General features: G+C 35.5%; 1 protein-coding gene across 1 annotated transcript in view; it reads right to left on the minus strand.

The window, feature by feature from the left end:
• Positions 1 to 914: 914 nt before the first annotated feature.
• Positions 915 to 22,340, minus strand: part of Cda4 (chitin deacetylase Cda4) — a 31,465-nt gene continuing 10,039 nt past the window's right edge. The window contains exons 4-12 of the mRNA XM_028309813.1: positions 21,487 to 21,614; positions 20,691 to 20,833; positions 16,894 to 16,936; positions 16,029 to 16,205; positions 9,284 to 9,422; positions 8,754 to 8,857; positions 5,866 to 6,008; positions 3,593 to 3,814; positions 915 to 2,072 (exon numbers count right to left, since the gene is read on the minus strand). Of these exons, the coding sequence (XP_028165614.1) occupies positions 1,991 to 2,072; positions 3,593 to 3,814; positions 5,866 to 6,008; positions 8,754 to 8,857; positions 9,284 to 9,422; positions 16,029 to 16,205; positions 16,894 to 16,936; positions 20,691 to 20,833; positions 21,487 to 21,614 (1,181 nt within the window). The 3' untranslated portion in view covers positions 915 to 1,990. The remainder of the gene's footprint in view (positions 2,073 to 3,592; positions 3,815 to 5,865; positions 6,009 to 8,753; positions 8,858 to 9,283; positions 9,423 to 16,028; positions 16,206 to 16,893; positions 16,937 to 20,690; positions 20,834 to 21,486; positions 21,615 to 22,340) is intronic.

Below are 22,340 nucleotides of genomic sequence, written 5' to 3' on the forward strand. Positions count from 1 at the left end.
AACAAAAATTACCTAATCCTAAAACAGTTTTGAATTGACTATGTGATAATTCGTTTTTAAACAACTAAACTAGTGAAATATGTTACCTAATTTGAAATTGTGAGTTTACTGTTTCAAGAGCAAGTTAAAAAGTATTGAGTTCTGAATGAAAAATGGTGCAAGTGTGAACTATCCACCAAAAAAATAAAATGAGTCTGGCGTAAAAAAATTCAGTAAACAAACGACGCGACCAGAATGAAATAATATCTTGAAATACAAAACATCGATACTTTCTCAGAGACTCAAGCCGTACTCGATGTGCTCGTCCGCGCTTATAAACATCACACAATACGCCTTTTTCACAACTTTCATTAGTAACATATCAAATCTTGCCCGGTAACTTGTTTATAACCATTTTATATTTCATTTTTCCAGCTAAAGATTTCATAAATGTTTTACGACGTCTCTCTCTCAACATACACGTTTTTTTTGTTACATTTTATTAACTATTTTTGTTGCAATCTCGCCCCTATCACAACCCCACAGTGTATAAATAATTTGACGTGCAGTCACCTACTTGAATGAATTGAATCTGCATTCATTCAATTCTCAATAAAAATACTTTATCGATCGAAGAAACAATATAAGCAACGTAAGAGTATATCAAAAGTATGCCAACCTTATTTTCCTTGATTTTCTACTCTCTATTGTATCGTAGAATCAGAACTTTTAAATTCTTGCTAGAGCATCAGAAGCTATTCCAAAGAAATTAGGGTAAATACTACAATAGTCGACCTTGTAATTAACTCCAATCGAAATTCAAGTTTCCAACTTTAATACTGTTTTGTATCGGCTGTAAATATAATTCTCCAAGGGAATAATTGCAGAAAACGAAAATTAATGTCTCGACAAAGTTAATTAAATGAAAGAACACCTTTGGAAATACCTACATTTTCGTTTTATTTAACAAATAAACAGCTGTTTTACCTTACAAATACAAAGAGCACCGTACTCATTGAGAATACATAATTTATTTTGATACAACACAGAATTTACATTGTGAAAACGTGGAGATATTTATTTTACAGTATTGAAAGCAAAATTAATTGCCCAATATTAGCGCCCAAATAAATATTCACATAGATTTAGTAATTAATTTAGCTAATAAAAACACCGCTGTAATATTATGGCCCAATCGTATTAACACTAACTTTATCTTTGATATTTTACTACAAGTAGGTAATCTTTTGAATAAATGGCATAAGTGGTTTAACTTCTATGTTGGAAGTTGAAACGTGATTATCATAATTAGAAAGGTTTACACATTTTCACATTAAACTACGTATAAACCTTGTCACAGTGTAACTTAGCTAAATATTGTATTTACACATTATTTTATTATGACAAATATGAATTTCAAATTAGATTGTGAGATCTGTTTATTGTCCATATAAAAGTTAAAAATAAAAAACCAGTCATGAAGGTCCTTAGCCCGTATTCTGAAACGAGTTTCAAAACTCAGTCCATACACGAGCATACTCGTAGATTCTGTAATTATTTTTAAATCATAGACAATCACAAACATAAAACAGTTAGGTATGAATTTTGAACGTCGTTCCAGCATACAAAGCTCCCTGTTTTCGTAATAATAGAAATATGCCCGAGAAAAACACGGATCAAGCCCCTCTATAAGAAGTTTTAATCATAAATAAGATCTAATTCAACGATAAAAAAGCTTTTAAAACTATATTGTGAGTGGCGACGACTAGTCATCGTTTTCTTAGAACCTAAATATAATATACAGAGTATAATCTATCCAGAATATCTATTTTAATATTTGCGGTAAATTCTACGATAGATAAATAAAGTATAAGTACAATTTGTATGGATAACTTTGCGAGAGAATAGAACAGTTTAGGTAACATGAAAAATGAAGCAAAAAATCAATGGTTTTGAATCGAAAGATAACCTAGATAGATTATACAGGATACACTAAAAACTAATCTAGAAACTACTTTCTTTTGAGATTGTCAGGTATGTAGTTGTCTTTCCCAGGAATGCCAGTGCCGCCCGAGTCACCCAGCCAGGGGTACCTAGAAAAAGATAAGCCCGTGAACATAGAAGTCTTCTATTTGAATAGGAATCGAGTTTCCCTTGAGAGAACCTTATTTCCTGGCTACTACAACGCGAAATTGAATAAACGCTAAACTTGATGTTCGTTTGTTTAGAATTGCAGTCGAATCGTTTATCTGCACTGTTTATAATATTAGGTTGACTCTCACTGGGAATATTATTTTAGTATCTTGCGGAGTATTAAAAGTTAAGTAATGTAATACGTGAAACATCCACTAATTTTAGCGACAATTACCCTTTTATTAGTAGACATTAGGTCAAATGGTCGTCTAGTAAACGATTTGTACATGAAAATTCTACTTCGACTTTTTCAGTTTAAAATTATTGCATATTTTGACGTCGTATAACTCGAAGTCAAAACTTTTACCACAACGTACATAAATAATTTTTTAAACTTTAAATTAAATCCAGCGATACCACATGTCTCTTTACAAAATACCGAGAAATGCACTAATTTGACGGAGTTCGCACCCTGAGTTGTACTAATTAGCCACGAGTCGCGAACCCGTTTCGCAAGACTTCCGCCTTCTTGAGATGAGCGAAAGAGACAGCGAAATGACAGACACAGTCTAACTAAAGTAAAGCCTGGGCTCCACCAAAACGGAGTTGTGTAAAGGAGAGATAATGCTTAGCAACTAAATAAACTATTCACACCTCTTGCGACTCCTTTACTTAAGTAAATAAATAGCAAAAACTTTGCAAAACAACCAGGGCGTATCCTTCGAACCTATAATGGACTATTTAGACCGGAAAGAATTTAGACCTGCTTGCTTGAAAGGCAAAGCTCACTTCTAGAAAACGCTAAACAATTAAGTAGAGTCATGTTTTCTCCACTCTTCCCAACCATCTATCAAAGCTGAGCTATTAGGATTTTATTAAGAAGATTTTATAGGCAGCTGACAGCACATGTTCTCTTCTCCCATCTCTGCTTAGGTGGAATCCGGCCCTTAAAGAGTAGCCTAGCTGAAATCTATACTTATAATAAATCTGTAGAGAGGTCAATTCTGTACATGAAATACTTATATTTTCAAAATAACTATCAGGGGGTGGTTAGTGATCGATACTGATGCCAAAAATGCAATAAGTAAAATTTTTGTCTGTCTGTCTGTCTGTATGTTCCTTATAGAAACATAAACCACTCGACGGATTTTAACGAAACTTGGTACAATTATTCTTCGTACTCCTGGGCAGGTTATGGTATACTTAGGAATTCCCACGGGAACGGGAATTAGCGGGAAAATTCTTTTGTATTAAAAATCTAAACCGCTTAAGTTAGACGCTTGAAATTTGGCATGCAGGTACCTTACTGAACTTAAAGCTTAGTTACAACAGGATATTGCAAAATTCCAACGGGAACGGGAGTTAGCGGGAAAAAACATTTGTATGAAAAAATCTAAACCGCGTAAGATAGATGAAGGGGGTAAAACGGGATCCACGCGTACGAAGTCGCGGGCGGCCGCTAGTAATAAGTAAAACTTACTGTTTAGGACATTCGCTGCAAGTCTCCATGTACCGCGTGTCGGTGAAGTTACTGTCGGAATGCTTGAAGGGCAGTGCACACTTGTTGGGGAGGTTGCAAGGAGCAGCAGGCAGGTCCTTATTGTCACAGCGCCAAGGCTCATAGTTGTTCAACGCCTTGACTGGCTTGGGGTCTGTCATCCAAGTTAGCGCTTGGGTTACAGTGACGAACCATACGTCTGGTCTGGAAGAAACAGTATCATTATGTTGATGGTTTATTTACGTGATGTGAATCTACATCAGTTCTAGAATCTAGTTGATTCGCGTTAAGAAACTAGTGAAACAGCAGTGTAAGAGGTTAATCAATTCATAATTGAGAACATGGCTTTTTAATTTACATGATCAAATTGGTCAAACATTGCTGCTCAAATCAAAGTAAAATATCACTATTTTCTTAACGCGAATGCACTTATATTAGGAAAGAAGTTCAAAGGAACTCCAGATTTTTAAACCTTTTTCGCATCACCTTCACAGGGTAAATATACCTAACCGCGCTCTGTTTGTGATAAAACATAGTATGCAAATAAATATAAATAAAAAGCCAATATAGTACAGAGCTTTCTGAGTGTTCCCTATAAAGATATGCTCGATGGAACTTCATAAAACAAAGAAAAGTTATCTCCTTTTTGCGTCCGAAGTTCTGCCCTGTTATAAAGGTATTCGAGCGACTTTGTTCAAATATCAGAAGGACCAGTAACCTGTAAATAGAATGCAAGTGGAAGCCTGAGCAATTATTAGCTCAGTTTTCGCCGAGGGACTTGTAATTACAAAGGAACTTTTCGCGCAGCCGCCTGCAACAAAGGTTGGCTCGGTTGGCTGCACATCACAGAAACTTGAACGTGCATCGTAACTAACACGTTTGACGGCGACATTGGTGTAACGTTTTGTTTTCTTCCTCAATTATGACGTGTCAGTTTTGGTTGGGAATGAAGAAAAAACATTGGAATGCTCTGAACGTAATGTAACTACACCTTTTAATGTCTATAAATCACACCATCCGTCTTTTCTTTTTTTTTTTTTTTTCAATAAAATAATAACTGTGTTAGACCTATACCGAGATAAGATATTATCTAGGTAACCTATGAAGTGTCTAGGTAATAACATAGGTTTACTAGTAATCTACTATCTAGGAAATTGAATACCTATACGGGAGGCTTATTTATAAATTAGGCCATTATTTGGACCGGCCAGATGTTTGAACTGAAAATGTTCTCTAGTTTTTTTTAATCCTCTGTAAGTGTGTAAACCTATTGATTGCTACTGTCAATATTTTTCCCTTAAATAACTGTTACTGACAATGAGTAGCTAAACTATCTACTTTACGATATGGTCACTAGAGATTTGTTTATCGAAAACTACGTGAAACATATCCAAGAAATTTCGTCTGAGAACTTCGCAAATTATCTACAGAATCACCTTGAAAAGGATCAAGCGCATGGTTGCTTTCTTCTAAACCAAATTCTACTACTTTAATTCTAGACAAAGTTTGTATTGCATTAGACTTAGACAAGTCAAGCAAGACAAGTCTTTAAGCTTCGCAAACTATAACAACTTTTCGACTTTTCGCAATTAAGTAATTAGTTAAAATATTAGCTTGCCGACTAAGTTGTTCTTATAAATAAGACTAACTTATGTAAAAGTTTCTTTCAGAATTCCTTTTTTCAAGTCACGTAGAATTAAGAAGTTTAGTTCGCCCTGAATATCTCTGAAAGATTTACTAATGAAACACTTTTATGAACCCTTCTCGGTTAAATTCCATGTTATTCAGGCTTCGATAAACCTAACTAGGTATAGTCTGGGCCGTGAGCCCGTAGAATTTTGTCCAATGACCCCAAGCTACCCATCCTTCTCGCTCCCGTGTAATTATATTGCTGTCGCGACTGTGCGACGGGCGCCCGCAGTGAGTATGCGAGCGCGACAGCAACATAATTACACGCGAGCGATAAGGATTGGTAGCTCAGGGTCATTGGACAAAATTCTACGTGCTCACGGACCAGGCTTTAGTAGTAAAATAATTACTATCAAATTATGCAAGTTTTTCTGAAGAGAAAAAAAAACGCAAAATACACAATTTAATAAAATGCTCGTTTGCCTCCTGTCCCATGGGACAGGAGATACGATTTTAGTCTCTTATCATGATAAGAGACTAAAATCGTATTATTTTTCCAGCTAAATACACACTGTAAATACAGACCTACACGTCTCTAAAGAAATTAAGGAAATTAAAAAACTTACAAGTCGGCCGCCCATCGGAGGAACTTGTGAAGGCCTTGCTCCAACTCCTTGATCTGGAACCAGTTGGTGTGGAACGGCATCATGTACGGCGCCCGGTTCTGCTCGTAGTACCGGTTGAAGTCTTCCTGCAGCCACTCTAGTACCTGCACGAAGAACACATCAAGTAAGTAACTGACTAACGCCCGTATTCACAAACGATACTTGCTTAAGTGAAGCAGTATAGATCTCTGTGATTGGTTCGTGTGTGCGTCCATGCACACTGTGAGATGGTTAATGGTAGGGTTTGTATCTAAAGCCTGACTAGATACCACCATCTTGCCGAAGTCAATGTTAAGAGCATTGTTGTATTGCGACAGTTCGATACGAGTATAGCTTCTACCGCCTGATCATCACTTTCCATCAGCACCTGCTCCGTAGAGGGTAAAAAAACCTGTGCGATTGATCAAAAATTCAAAATTCATGACCTACCTACCTTAGGACATATTCTAAAATATTGTTTTTATATCATTTCTCTATTCTATTACGTATTTTACAATTACTGTTTCTTTCTATAAAATCTCTAACAAATTAATAAAGTGGCGGTGAAAACAAAACCATCGGAATCTGTGAAGCGAAGCAATTGATTTGATAACGCGCGGTAACGGGCGCGTATCTCAACCGACCGACAGATAGTGCTGATAGGTTTATTACGTAGAACAGTTGTCCCGGGCACTGTAATTGATATCAACCATTTTATCTCACGCTAAAATCTAACCTTGCTTTTTGAAGCCTGTGTAGTTTCATTTCATTTCATATTTTCATTTATTTATTTATTCCAAAAACAGCGGTTGTAAGGTATAATTTTATTACAAGACTGAAGGATGAACTGACTGGGTATTTCTCTATTTAAGTAGATGAGACCAGAGTTTTCTGTATTTTAATTTACCTTTTCAAAGCAGGAGTTAATGGGTATTTATTTATCTACATAAGTGTTATGAACTACCTCAGATCACGATCTATAGAAAAAGAATGAGTGATAAAAAAATGATAATCTTGTTTGTGAGCAAAGTCCTAAAATTTTAATAACGAATAAAAATGGAATTAGTGTTACAGTTATGAATGAATGTCTTAGAATATTCTGAAATCTTTACTTTTGAATTAACTTTTACTCCTTGATACGGTTACTAGTTTATTTAATCACAAATCTTTAGAACACTGAAATTAAGCGAGTAGAAAATGGCGAAAATGCCAGTTTCGTTCAGGGTCAACCTCCACTAGCCTATAACCAAAGGGGTGGCGTAGGTAAGCCTTTGTGTTTATAACTAAACATTAATTAATACCGGACTCAATTGTCTTGTTTTATATTAACGGCAAGGGTATGGCCGTGAATATTCTGGGTATTCTGATTTATTTCGAGTATTACAAGTATCCTTGCCTAAACTAGAAAATACTAATCATTTATATTGTTAGGTATATTGCTGCAACTTATGTATTGGGCAATCGGAAATCTGATTATTTATCAGGTAAAATCCTCAAGGGATAGATTCCGTAAGGATATCGTCTGTACTGACTTCAGCTGGAAAGCATAACATACCAATATGCTCATTTAAAACTTCCTATCAAGTCCATATCACAAATAATCTTTGTGAAAAGCAGTGTCATGAAAATAATGCTTGAACAAGAAGTGCACAATTTTTACCACTTTCATTTAGGTATTATAATGGCGTAAATATTTTCTTGTTTGCTATTGTATATTGCTTAGGATAAAATTGTAGTAGGTACCAACTTAGATAATTATACTGGTACTTACTTTTCCTGAAACTAAAATAGTCAAGGTTGTAAGAACGAGACACGTGCCTACTACTGCCTACACATCATCATAACAATACCTGTTTCAGAATAAAAAATGGTTGTACACAAAATGCTTTAAATAACTCCAAGGTAAGTATAAATCCAACACCAAGTAAAGATCTTCTTACTTACTTAGTCATATGTAACAAAAGAAAGATATTCAAGGAATATGCTGTCTAAAACCTGTTAGCTCATTACGTCGCGACAGGCACATTAAGGATATTTTCACCTCGCGCTGACGGGTATACAGGGTTACTTTGAAATAATGTAAGAAATGTGTTCTGTATTCTACGCCTTTTACTTATCTCACGTCAATTAAAACTGTAGAATGATCGAATATCTAGTTATGTTAGTTTTTATTCGTTTCAGCAGATCTGTGTTTTTTTAATAAACACAAATAAAAATAAACATTTAGTTACTACAACTGTTTTAGTCACATTGGTCTTTGTTTAAATGCATTATGAATTGCGAATTTCACCAATAAGTAGGTACGTGGACATCCTTTTATTAATGATTTTAGTTTTGAAAAATACGTACTTCTTACCCTATATGAATCACATACATACTCCTATTATAATATGAATCACATACATACTGTTTGCGCATAACTTTTGCAGACAAGCTTGTCCACTTAGCCAACTTTTTGCTATTTCTGTACGAGTGTAAAAGTGCGAAGTGCAATCAGCTAATTAAAGTTTCGTACAGACATCTCCTCAGCAAATACTTGAGTTAGTACAAGTGTAATCGTTTTAGTCTGGTGTAGGTTTGGAAAATAATTATTAAAATTAACGACCGACTACCGAAATAGGTAATCAATTAAGGTAAGAACATTTTTTACAATCTTACTTTTAATTCTTTGTTTGTTTCAGCGCCATCTACTGCTGGACAAAGGCGACAAAGGCCTCACAGATTTCCTCTACTTATACCTAAGAATCTTGATAAAAACTGTTTTATTTTAAACCTAGCAAAAATTTTTGTGTGCATGGAAATAAGTGGTTTTGCAATATCAATCATGACCAATTGACATAAAATCCAAAATTAAATAAAAAAAAACTTACATCATCAGAATCATGATTGTGAAGTACACACTGGTCCAGATATGGGCAGTGTCCTCCCTCGAACGTTTCCACGTAGTGAGCGTTGAATGGCACCTCCCATAGTCCTGTTTGTAAAAGTTAACATTGTTCGACGAAAGATAAACGGGTTCGTGGGAACGCCACTATTTTGTATCGTAATGAAGCTTTTTGAGTGTGAACATTAAAATAGTAAGGAAAGTACGTAATACATTAGCTTGAAATTTACAAACAACTTGAAATAATGAGAGTTCTATACAATCAGGTGAGGAAAACACTATTGAAAACTTGATTCCAGTTCTTCTGAATCAATCTGCTTTTACTTACAAAAGGAAATAACGTTAGGAACGCTGACACAGTCAGTCGCTGCTTTCATCGACTGTCACTTTAATCACTTCAAAATTCTACGAGTCTCTCTCTCTCTCTTTCTCTCTCCTTAAATCCCCCTCTATATCTCTCTTCCTCTTTCTTTCTCTCCTTCTATTTCGCTACAGTATAATTCCATAAAAACTTACCCGGGAAGGATTTAGTAGGGCAAGTCCCCGACTTGCACTCGTGGGGTATCTTGTAATCGAGGGTGTAAGGCCACACTGGAATAGGCAGCGGCGGGACACCTACCGAGCTGTCGTAGATGTATCCGAAGTCCTCTAGCACCTACAAAGAACATAAGTAATGCAGAGCTTTATTTGCTTTAACTAGTCAAATTAGAGTTCACAACAAGTGATGGTCAGTATCAATGTTTTAAAAGTGGTCCTTCGAGCCGGATGACAATACTTGAAAATGCAATATAAATCTAACGGGTTTATTGATCACGAGCCATCTATTGCTAACAAATACACGTGCATAGTGTTATTAGTGAATTTTCAGATTGGACATTGATCAGAAGTTTTGAATCCATTGAATACTGGAAAAAGTGACTTGCAACACCAATTTTAAAAATTCGTCAGCCGACCTCTCGTAGGCCGGATGGATGGAAACCGCACCGAATTTTTACGTTTGCCGCACTTTGGATACGTTTCGTCAAAATAAAAGCAGTAGATACACACCAAAGTTTTTGATTCCCAGCGCGCACAGTATAAGCCTACGGCTTTACGTGGAAAAGGTTCTACCAGCCTTTTAGGTCTTAACGTACACGGTGCAGGTGATATTTTATTTACTTCTCTAATCTCTTTCGCAAAAATAAACTATTTTAACACGTTGAGTGCGAAACCAGGTCTATAGACCTTGTGTACGTCTCGCTTACCGTGCGGCTAAGAAAATTATAGTCTTCCTTGTCGTGCGAAAGGTGTAACTTCAATTGGGTCCGGTGTAGGAAAGTGATGAATATATATCTATGATGTATTCTTAAAATAGAATCTAATGATGTACCTACCTTAATACCAGGTTTCTAGACCTGGTACCGCACGGAAGTAATAAAATGTCTTCACAATGCGATACCAGGTCGAAGCACCTTGTACCCTGCGCACCTGGTACCGCACCCCACGCTAGCTTCGTGCAGCCAGTGTTGCTTCGCATTCGTAAGAAACGCACATGTCGACATGGCGTCAAGAGAAACAAACAAAATCAAAACTGCAAATTGATTATAATTTAATTTGCTACACGATTTATTGCTAATTTAAATAATGTTTTTCGTGACAAACATTTCAAGTTGTGACTAAATCTTATTAAATAATATGTTTTCTTTAAATATAGCTTATTTAAGTATTTATGCACGTATGTCTTATTTGTAAAATATTGACTAAATTATTAAAACATCTTTGTTTGTTACTTTTTTATTAAAACCTAATTTAAACTATCGATATTTGTATTTCACATCCCTAGAATACCCACCAGACTTCCCTACTTCAGTGCGGCACAGGGTGCATAAGCCTTGTATTTTGAATATAGCTATAATTTTTATACTAAACAAGTTATTCACGAACGCCTTCAGGTGTATGTCAATAAATGCATTATTATTAATATTCAAAGAAAAAAAACACAATATCTATTAACATGAAGCCAAAAATAAAATTAATATATCTTAAATATTACAAGGTCTTTAAGCCTTGTGCCGCCACAATGTAAGTTTTAATACCAGGTTTACTGACCTTGTACCGAAGGAATGGAAAGTATTAGAAAGTTACTGCCGCAGCAAAGGTGTTAACAGGTCGAACGCTGCGGCTGGCGACTGAGCTTTACTCTATAGATTTTTATTGTGTTTTTACGACTTGAATTTCTAGAACCATTTCATTAGTGAAACAAACATTTACAAACGAAATTTAAAGACAAACATTAGCAAATCTAGTTCCCCCCATTAGCTAAGTGATTCACAAAGTACCTTCCCTGCTCTGTATTTTCTCAACTGACACATGCGGGGCCCGTCGAGGACTATGAAACCTAACTTTATTTCCAACTGTAAGCCTGGGACGACATGTTGCAGTCTCCACAAACCAGTTCCGAATTTCGGAGCACTAAAATATTACAATTTACTTAGCAATTAAGTTGCACACACGCGGTGTAGGCAACGACTTAATAGGGAGGACGAAATGCTAAGTAATGGAAGTGAAGCTCGAAATACAGGCTGTATTAACGGACGGGATGCTATAAATTATTATGGCGAAGTCCTATTAGGGCCAGCAAAATTCGGAATATTCCAATAGAGTGTTTAAGGTCTCTGACGCGTTGTCAAAAGTTTACCCACATAAAGTTCAACTTTCGTTAACACGATTTTCGGGATAGTAATCTGAGGCGGGTTAAATTATAAACCTGTTCATTTTAAAGTATCTTAGTAATTATAGGTCTACCAGAATCTCATGGCAAACAAAAATATTGGAAAAGTGTGTTTTTCATATGGCAATTGTCTATGGTTTAATTGTCACCTGTCAAAGAAAATTATGAAATCTGTCAGCCGCTGCAAAAATTTTGTAATCTCTTCTTGACTATTTGTTATTTTTGTGAAAAAGTCGAAAAAGCTCAAGCAAGTCATATTGTTTTCAATGTGAATTGTAAAATAAGGCATAATTCAAAGTCAATCTTTGATTCTAAAGCTCGTCGTCGAGTTGACAGTAAGTTGGACTGAAATGTTTTGATACTTAGTTTATTACCCAACTACGTCACAAGGAGGGTTATGTTTTTTTATATTATTCATAATAGCTGCTTTATCGGGGTTTTCAGGTATATCTCACAAATTGGTGCAGAGGAATGGTCAAAATGTTATGACCATGTAAAGAAAATTGAAAAAGATTTTATCTCTTTATCTTGATCATCTATTGAAGAACAAGAAATTGCAAGTGGAGTTCTTAGAATCGTTTTCTAGTTCTGAATGAAGTGATAAGTTAAAAGTATGATGCATAATAAAATTAGTTACTTAAAGTAATAATACGATTTATTTATTTTTCAAGACATTTTCCTATGTTAAAAACCCGATGTATAACAACATTCTTCATACACATACCTACCTAAAATGTATATTCGTACTTCATGTTCATTAATACTAAAGTCATAAAAGTAAAAAATTAAACAGTATCAAGATCGTTTATTCCAATTTCCCCAGTATTGCTCTCAACAAAGTTTATTTTCCCTATTTGCCATGAGATTCTGGTACACCTATAGTTTAAATGAAAAAATATTCTTTTAAAAATCTCCATATAACACCTCGTTAGGAATGGGTTCACAACAATAGTTTTAAACGACGGAATACGAACCACTGTTCTTTGGAAGTCGAGCCGGTCAGTCCGACACTAAAACAGTTTTGACTTGGCCTCAAAATTAAGGTCAATACTAGCTCAATTTAGGGACCCTACAGAATTATAGGAAATTACACCTTAACTTACTTGTCTAAATACTTACCTACTACATTACCTTAAACTGCGTGTTTCTACCAGGCTTCAAGAACGGCGCCCTCGTCCCTACGATCTCGGTGCGGGACATGTTATTGTAATTAAAACCAAGTTTGTATAAGTACTACATTACCTTAAACTGCGTGTTTCTACCAGGCTTCAAGAACGGCGCCCTCGTCCCTACGATCTCGGTGCGGGACATGTTATTGTAATTAAAACCAAGTTTGTATAAGTAGGGGGAGTCCGGGAGAGTTTAGCAGGTGGGAGACAATAGCCACTGCTTATAGAATTTTCGTGGAACTAAATATTGCGACGTAGCCACACTTCTTAGACTCCATAGGCGCGTCCCACCTCGCCCACGCATTGCCGTTGTGATTGGCAGTTTGGTTTAAGAGTGACAAGTGATAACACATTTTCGAGCCCGAAAAGTAACTTTTTTCAATTTTCCATATTTGATTTCAGTTGTTTACTATGAATAGATTCCAGCATGTCATTTATATACATCGTAAATGTAATTATCCTAGTACCATTTACGGTACACAGTTTTTACTTAAGTGTTATAGTTTTTTATAAAAATGTAATAATGGACAGCTTGGCCTGGGGTGGGAGACATTACCCTGGCATTGTGAGGAGACTTTACCCAGGGTAATCTGGTACTTTTATTGCAGATAATCATCCAAAATTATTTGAAAGGCTTCAAATATAAAAAGGAACATCCAGAAACAGTAGCAATTTAGATCTGTCAGTAATAAGAAATGATATAGGTATGAAACATTGATAAAGGAAAATTATTAGAGGTGTTGCCCCAGTAGAAACCAGTTTATCCAGATCAACCAGTTTTAATAGAAAAAACGTCGCAGATTTTTTTGAAAACCTTAAAGAATTAATTGTTACACATTTTCATTCAAGAAGATTAAATTTCTTTATATAATTATAATTTGTAGTGATTATTTTGCTTATTTTTAAACCCGGGTAAAGGCTCCCTATTTGGGGGGTCAAGTCTCCCACCCAGGCGGGAGATATTAGCCAAATATCACTTTGGTTAAAATTGTTAATTACTCTTAAATTAATAATGATGTATTAAACTTTCTTAGAAGAAAATATAGCTAAATAATGTAGCTTAAGATACAATTAATAAAAATTAGCAATTTGTAAGTATAGACATATTTATGAGCATTTTAGTTGAAGGCGGGTAAACTCTCCCGGACTCCCCCTACTACTTTACCTTGAACTGCGTGTTTCTACCAGGCTTCAAGAACGGCGCCCTCGTCCCTACGATCTCGGTGCGGGACATGTTATTGTACCTAATTAAAACCAAGTTTNCAAGACATTTTCCTATGTTAAAAACCCTATGTATAACAACATTCTACATACACATACCTACCTAAAATGTATATTTGTACTTCATGTTCATTAATACTAAAGTCATAAAAGTAAAAAATTAAACAGTATCAAGATCGTTTATTCCAATTTCCCCAGTATTGCTCTCAACAAAGTTTATTTTCCCTATTTGCCATGAGATTCTGGTACACCTATAGTGTAAATGAAAAAATATTCTTTTAAAAATCTCCATATAACACCTCGTTAGGAATGGGTTCACAACAATAGTTTTAAACGACGGAATACGAACCACTGTTCTTTGGAAGTCGAGCCGGTCAGTCCGACACTAAAACAGTTTTGACTTGGCCTCAAAATTAAGGTCAATACTAGCTCAATTTAGGGACCCTACAGAATTATAGGAAATTACACCTTAACTTACTTGTCTAAATACTTACCTACTACATTACCTTAAACTGCGTGTTTCTACCAGGCTTCAAGAACGGCGCCCTCGTCCCTACGATCTCGGTGCGGGACATGTTATTGTAATTAAAACCAAGTTTGTATAAGTACTACATTACCTTAAACTGCGTGTTTCTACCAGGCTTCAAGAACGGCGCCCTCGTCCCTACGATCTCGGTGCGGGACATGTTATTGTAATTAAAACCAAGTTTGTATAAGTAGGGGGAGTCCGGGAGAGTTTAGCAGGTGGGAGACAATAGCCACTGCTTATAGAATTTTCGTGGAACTAAATATTGCGACGTAGCCACACTTCTTAGACTCCATAGGCGCGTCCCACCTCGCCCACGCATTGCCGTTGTGATTGGCAGTTTGGTTTAAGAGTGACAAGTGATAACACATTTTCGAGCCCGAAAAGTAACTTTTTTCAATTTTCCATATTTGATTTCAGTTGTTTACTATGAATAGATTCCAGCATGTCATTTATATACATCGTAAATGTAATTATCCTAGTACCATTTACGGTACACAGTTTTTACTTAAGTGTTATAGTTTTTTATAAAAATGTAATAATGGACAGCTTGGCCTGGGGTGGGAGACATTACCCTGGCATTGTGAGGAGACTTTACCCAGGGTAATCTGGTACTTTTATTGCAGATAATCATCCAAAATTATTTGAAAGGCTTCAAATATAAAAAGGAACATCCAGAAACAGTAGCAATTTAGATCTGTCAGTAATAAGAAATGATATAGGTATGAAACATTGATAAAGGAAAATTATTAGAGGTGTTGCCCCAGTAGAAACCAGTTTATCCAGATCAACCAGTTTTAATAGAAAAAACGTCGCAGATTTTTTTGAAAACCTTAAAGAATTAATTGTTACACATTTTCATTCAAGAAGATTAAATTTCTTTATATAATTATAATTTGTAGTGATTATTTTGCTTATTTTTAAACCCGGGTAAAGGCTCCCTATTTGGGGGGTCAAGTCTCCCACCCAGGCGGGAGATATTAGCCAAATATCACTTTGGTTAAAATTGTTAATTACTCTTAAATTAATAATGATGTATTAAACTTTCTTAGAAGAAAATATAGCTAAATAATGTAGCTTAAGATACAATTAATAAAAATTAGCAATTTGTAAGTATAGACATATTTATGAGCATTTTAGTTGAAGGCGGGTAAACTCTCCCGGACTCCCCCTACTACTTTACCTTGAACTGCGTGTTTCTACCAGGCTTCAAGAACGGCGCCCTCGTCCCTACGATCTCGGTGCGGGACATGTTATTGTACCTAATTAAAACCAAGTTTGTATAAGTACTACTTTACCTTGAACTGCGTGTTTCTACCAGGCTTCAAGAACGGCGCCCTCGTTCCCACGATCTCCGTTCGGGACACGTTCGCGAATCGTCGCAGGATTTCCCTCATGCCGATCATCTCGACCTACCACTATTTAGGATCTATTTCCGATGCCCAGATGCCTTCCTTCTATCAATTCAAGTAGGAAATTACACCTTAACTAACTTGTCTAAATTCTACTTTACCTTGAACTGCGTGTTTCTACCAGGCTTCAAGAACGGCGCCCTCGTCCCTACGATCTTGGTGCGAGACATGTTATTGTAATTTAAATTACACCTTAACCAAGTTTGTATTAGTACTACTTTACCTTGAACTGCGTGTTTCTACCAGCCTTCAAGAACGGCGCCCTCGTTCCCACGATCTCCGTTCGGGACACGTTCGCGAATCGTCGCAGGATTTCCCTCATGCCGATCATCTCGCCTGCCCACTCTTCGTAGCCTTTGTCTTGCAGGCCTTGCTGTTGGGACACCGTTCCTGTGGCGATCTGGGACAGAGGGGACACTTATATAAACTGTTATACTAATAGTATAAATAGGGATGTTTCCTGGGTCAAAATGCAAGAGTTTTAATTAGTCCGTCAGTTAACTTATCAAAAAATACTCTACATGTATTTTTCACTTTTTCAAACTAATGAAAATTTAAAGAGATAAAGCGCGCCAAAGTTCATAAGAAGAGGCCCATGACGTCAATGAGTGCATAAAAGTGCCGCACCTTGTGACGTCGCGCGGAACTTCAACGCACCATAACTATGTAATTATTTGTTACATTGAAAAATAAAAATATAGGTGTCCAATATTTTTTGATATTAAACATGACGGACTAAAAAAAATTTTTTAGGAAACTAGCCTATTGTATAGTTTATTTCCGACGTAATATAAAAAGGAATCTCTTCACTATTTTCATTGCGTAACTGTATTGTGGTTTTGAAAAACATAAAAAATAAGTTGCCTTCCCCCATACTCATTAGTTACTTTGTAACTTGAAATAATTTTAACAAGTTTTAACGCGGTACGCGGATAAGTAATATTGAAATATTAACTGTATTTGCCTGACGTTTCCTATCCGCGTATCGCGTTAAAACCTGATTAAATTATTTCAATTATGCAACGTGAAAGTTTTGAATTAATTACTTTGTAACTTAATATTGAAATTAAAAATAAAATTATACCAACCTCATGACCGTAGTGTGCTAGAGCCTGAACCTGGACGTAATTGCTGAAAAAACATACATTTGCAGTGAAACTTAGAAATAAAGATAAATACAAGTTGATATTACCTAAATCTTATTCATACCTAGTTTTAAACCATTTTAACTTTATAGTCCCAAACCTAATAAAAACGTTTCTCATCATAATTTCCTAGATTTCCTGCAGACTGAAATTCTAGAAATACATCCAGGAAGATTTTGAAACATTTTCAACCACAACCTATCTATTTGCTAACGAACGTAAGAGTGGTTTTATTTTAAACAAGCTGCCCGCAACTTCATAGTAGAATTCCGTTTCTGTCAGTCGTCCAGCTAACCAATAACTGATCATTAAAATATGGACCTGAATCCAGTTAGAAATATGAGGCCAAGGATGCAATGCAGTAATCTACAAACAATCATTGCAAAATCTTTATTTTATTCGTGTAAATAAATCACACTTATGTTATTAGGTAAGTATGTTTATTATAAGTGTATGGATTTTTAATGTGTACAGTGTATGTACTTACATTGTGCATACTATTTATTTATAAGCCTTTCCCTCCATTTCATATCGCAAAAACCGGCCAAATACGATTGAAATGAAACTGAATGTTCCATGCCTCAAAATAATTATGTCGGATTAAAAAACAAACTGTAGCTTTAGTACAAATCTGCTACATTATAAACTGCAAATTACGAGAACATTAGGTACCTAGGTAATTTTATAATTCTAAAAAAGAGTCAGATCATTGCTTGTTTTATAAACCAATTGCAAGTTTCACTATTCTAGGTTTGATTTTAAAAACAATTTGAAATAAGTATTCAATTTTTTCTTGACTATTTACATTCGTCTGCCACCTCACATCACATGATTATTTTTTTTTGAGTTGCCGAGCCCTAAAAACAGATCCGCTAGACAATTTATCCGATGTTTTACGAAATAAAAAATCAATTAAAAGCTTTGTGAAAACATAAAACACGCCCCAAGGCGATGGGTCTAAAATCCATTCCATTTTCACCCGCAATAATAGGCTAGTTGCCTAAAAAAATTTTTTTAGTCCGTAATGTTTAATATCAAAAAATATTGGACACATATATTTTTATTTGTCAATCTAACAAATAATTACATAGTTATGGTGCGTTGAAGTTGCGCACGACGTCACAACGTGCGGCATTTTTAAGCAAGCGTTGACGTCACGGGTAGAGAACACAATCCCGGGAATCGGGATCCCGGGATCCCGACCCTTTTCTGATCCCGAAAATCCCGGGACTGTTCTTGGCTAATCCCGGTATTTTCGGGATTGATATAAACAGGTCTATTTTGCATTCTACGATCCGTTGCGCCTTGACTATGACCTTGACTAGATTCTACCTTAGCATAAAATTATATAACGATAAAAAATAAACCTAAGGTACGATACGGATACGGACTATACAGGTACGGCCCTAATAATATCTTTTTCGTAGACCTTAGACAGGACCACAACTTGAGCTAACGCCACAAACCTCCCAACCCCAATTGACACTAAAGGAAAAGTTGCAGCTGGAAATAGATAAGAGTATGAAATGCCCAGATCCTGAAGTACAACTACAAAGTGAATCGGGCTTGACAAATACTATCAGACGTGAAATGAGCCTATTTGAAAATGGCGGAGTTCGTGGATATCACTTAGAATTAGCATTTCAGTATCTATTTTATCTACAGGGTGGAAACGATAAGTGATCTCAATCGATTATTTCTATACTATACAAGACATCGAAAAACTGGTTTCTGATCCTGAAAGTGCTTCACAAGCTCTATCCAACGGTTACAGAATTAACTGGATCTATCCGAAAATTAAATGTTTTCTGCCTCCATACTAAATGTATGCCAGCCAAAAAAAAATTAGAAGTATTTTTTTTAATTAAACAATAAACACTTAAAATGAACTCGTAAATTGCATTCTTATTTAAAATTATTCATGGAAAACATTGGTTTTAGGCTTTACTTGCTATAATATTATCAAGACATGAGTGCCATGACTGTGGCTATACTGAATGTATGGAAGCTGGAAACATTGAATTTTAGGATGGATCCAGTTAATTTTGTAACCTATTTATTGGTATCGTTGGATAGAGCTCTTGAAGCACTTTCAGGATCAGTAACCAGTTTTTGAATATCTTGTATAGTTTTTAATATTATGTGGTTTTACTAAATGTATGGAAGCCGGAAACATTGAAATTTTGGATAGATCCAGTTTATTATGTAACCTATTATTGGTACCGTTTGAAAGAACTTGTGAAGCACTTTCAGAATCAGTAATCAGTTTTTCGATATCTTGTATAGTTTAGAAATAATCGAATGAGATCACTTAACGTTTCCACCCTGTATACCTCCAACGAGTGTAGAACCCGAGCGAGCGTTTTCAGCTGCTGCTTTTGTTGAAAATATATTACGAAGCAGGCTAGGAAGTCAAACATTGGATCATTTTATATTTCTAAGATTCTATTTCCGAAATTGAAAATAGTGCTTTTGATGTATATTTTTTTTATTTTATTTTAGTATTATTGCAACTAACAATATTAAAAACATCTTTTGAGAAATTATACTTAAGTTTCTTTTTTATTAGAACCCAATTCCCACATAGGGCTGATCCCGGGATAGTCCCGGGATCCCGGGATCACCCATCAAAAATCCCGTAATCCCGGGATTGAAAAACATGCTCGGGATTGTATTCTCTAGTCACGGGCCTCTACTTATGAACTTTGGGGCGCTTTATCTCTTTAAATTTTCATTAGTTTGAAAAAATGAAAAATACGTGTAGAGTATTTTTTGATAAGTTAACTGACGGACTAATTAAAACTCTTGCTTTTTGACCCAGGCAACATCCCCATTGATCAAAGCGTTTCAATAAAACATATTGTATAACAGGAATTCCTACTTAGCTCCCGTTATTCAATAATGTGTGTACATTTAAATAATTAAACCTTTTAGAAACAAAACCAAATTACAGCCGGATTGTATTAATTCACAGCTCAAATTATGTTTTTAGGTTAATGCACTGGTACAATTTGGCAACATTGCAATATTGGATTTGGCGTCAAAACCATGTGAGTGTATAAAGTCCTGTGTGAACATTGAAATACTATAAATCGTGTGGATTAAACACAAACACTGCATGGTAGACTTATTAATCGGAATCCTACTAATATTATACTCATAAATGCCAAAGTTTGGATGGATTTCTGGACGTCTGGATGGATATTTGTTACTTTCACGGAAAAACTACTGAACGGATTTTGATGAAATTTTACAGTATTATTTTTTATAACCCAGAATAACATATATGACGATCTGTGACAAACTAAATTTCACGCGGATGAAGACGCGGGCAAAGGCTAGCCTGTTATATTGTGTACTTAACAAATTGTGTAGAGTCGTTTTTAAATTTATTAGACGAACTAAGAAAACTTCGAGTGACATTGAAATCGTGAGATGAGAAGAAAATAGGAGGAATTTGAATTGTCATTACCATCTTATTGACAAAAACTATATGATCTATCATTTGGTAGAGCAATAATTATACTTAGTTAATTGGGCTTTCATATCTCAAATAAGTAAAGCATTTTAAAGAAGCTATGTCTTATTGGAATTATTGACTGGTTCCATCAACTAACCCGCTCTAAAGCTAAAACACCATAATTAAAAATCATAAATTATAGCGCAACGCAACCCATGTGCATAAACACTTATGATGAAAAATCTATAAAGTAAGTAATGTAAAGACCAAAAGTTCTTACCTGTATTCATGAGACAGGAAAAACGTCCCACGTATGGGACAGCCATTCGGATTCTTCAGCTTGCCGTTAAAAACTTTCTTGTATAGTTCGAAGTTGTTCAAATTGACAGCCCCGTCGAAAGTTAGCATGATCATTTGCGGAGTCTGCCGAGTAATAAAACAAACTTTTACATCTAAATACTCGGTGGAATTGCGTAATAATTCGCATTTTTATTCACCGACTTTCACTCGAGGTGAATTTAAATTCTCAAGGTTTATATAAATTGAAGAATGTCAACGATGCTTACGACAGCTTTTTAATTGTTCAGTTACTTGAGAATTATTTGTGAATCGGTCTTAATACTATTTTTAAATTAATTTGTCTGATCTTCAAATAACAGTTTTAGCTTATTATAACAAAAAATAGTCTTTAGAATTCACCTTTAGTGGGTCAATGACAAAACTGAAAACATCAACGTTAAAAACACTACGTCTAACTTGTTTTTTTTTTGTACTGTTATAGTAAAGGTCATATTCATGAACTGAATTGAATCTGATCAGTTGTTCTCGAGACAAATGCAAATGGGTATTGGATATGACATTAAAACTAAAGACAGACTCTCTTTACTAAACTTGAGTCACAAAATATCGGTTCATCATCATTATTTCAGTCACAGAACGTCCACTGCTGAACATGGGCCTCCCCCAATGATTTCCATATTGCCCGGTTGGTAGCGGCCTGCATCCAGCGCCCTTCTGCTGCCTTTATGAGATCGTCGATTTAAATATCGGTTACCAAAATAGTAATAATTGCTTACATTTTCAGGGTCAATGCCGCCGGGTATGAGAGTGCCGTCTTTGGAACAGAAGCAGTACGGCAACTGGCACTCAGCCGGGTCGCACTTGGTCGCTAGGTCTAGAGGAGCTTCCGTGATGGGAGCTTGCGCTGAAAGTTGGAATAGCTACTTTATTACAGTGCCACAGAATACTTATTAATTTCTTAGACAAGAATTTATATGATTTTTAACAGTTCTTACAGTCACCATAATACATCTGAATACATCGAAGTTTTTAAAGTATGTTCGTTTAAAAAGCAAAACTAAAATCAATAATATTTTAATGCTATTTCTTTTTTACGTTGCCCGTACTTAGGTACGGATTACCCGTCCTTGAAAGGATTAATTTGAAAACAAAACGTAAGAATCCTTTTTTTTCATAAATCTTGTTTTCTTAATTAGTGAATATAAACATGGGAGTAAAAATAAAGAGATACTTCGATTATTGTCTAGATTTTCTCAAATCTGTCTTAAGCCGATTTATCTTGAAATTATTTTCCACGTGTATCTACTTAAATCAGATTTATCATTGCGGATCATTTTAAAACGTCATAAAGGTATTTTCTGAAACACTCAAAGTTATTTTTAGTAACCTAAAATAGAACAAAAGTGTGGTTGCATTCGACAAACGATGCCTAGGCAATTTCATTCGTTTTAAAATGACAGCTCGACAATTGGTGGTTTAGAATGAATTACTACCGTCGGGCAGCCGAGCGCGGCGGTGTTCAAAAATTCATCAAGCGACGCATTGACTGTCTGCATGTAGATTAGCTGTTTTAGCTAACCACCTCACATCACAAACTGCCCACAAAATGGTGGGCATATTTCAACATTAT

Source organism: Ostrinia furnacalis, unplaced genomic scaffold, assembly GCF_004193835.3.
Source record: "Ostrinia furnacalis isolate ACB-3 unplaced genomic scaffold, ASM419383v2 OfSCF2833, whole genome shotgun sequence".
Lineage (NCBI taxonomy): Eukaryota > Metazoa > Arthropoda > Insecta > Lepidoptera > Crambidae > Ostrinia > Ostrinia furnacalis.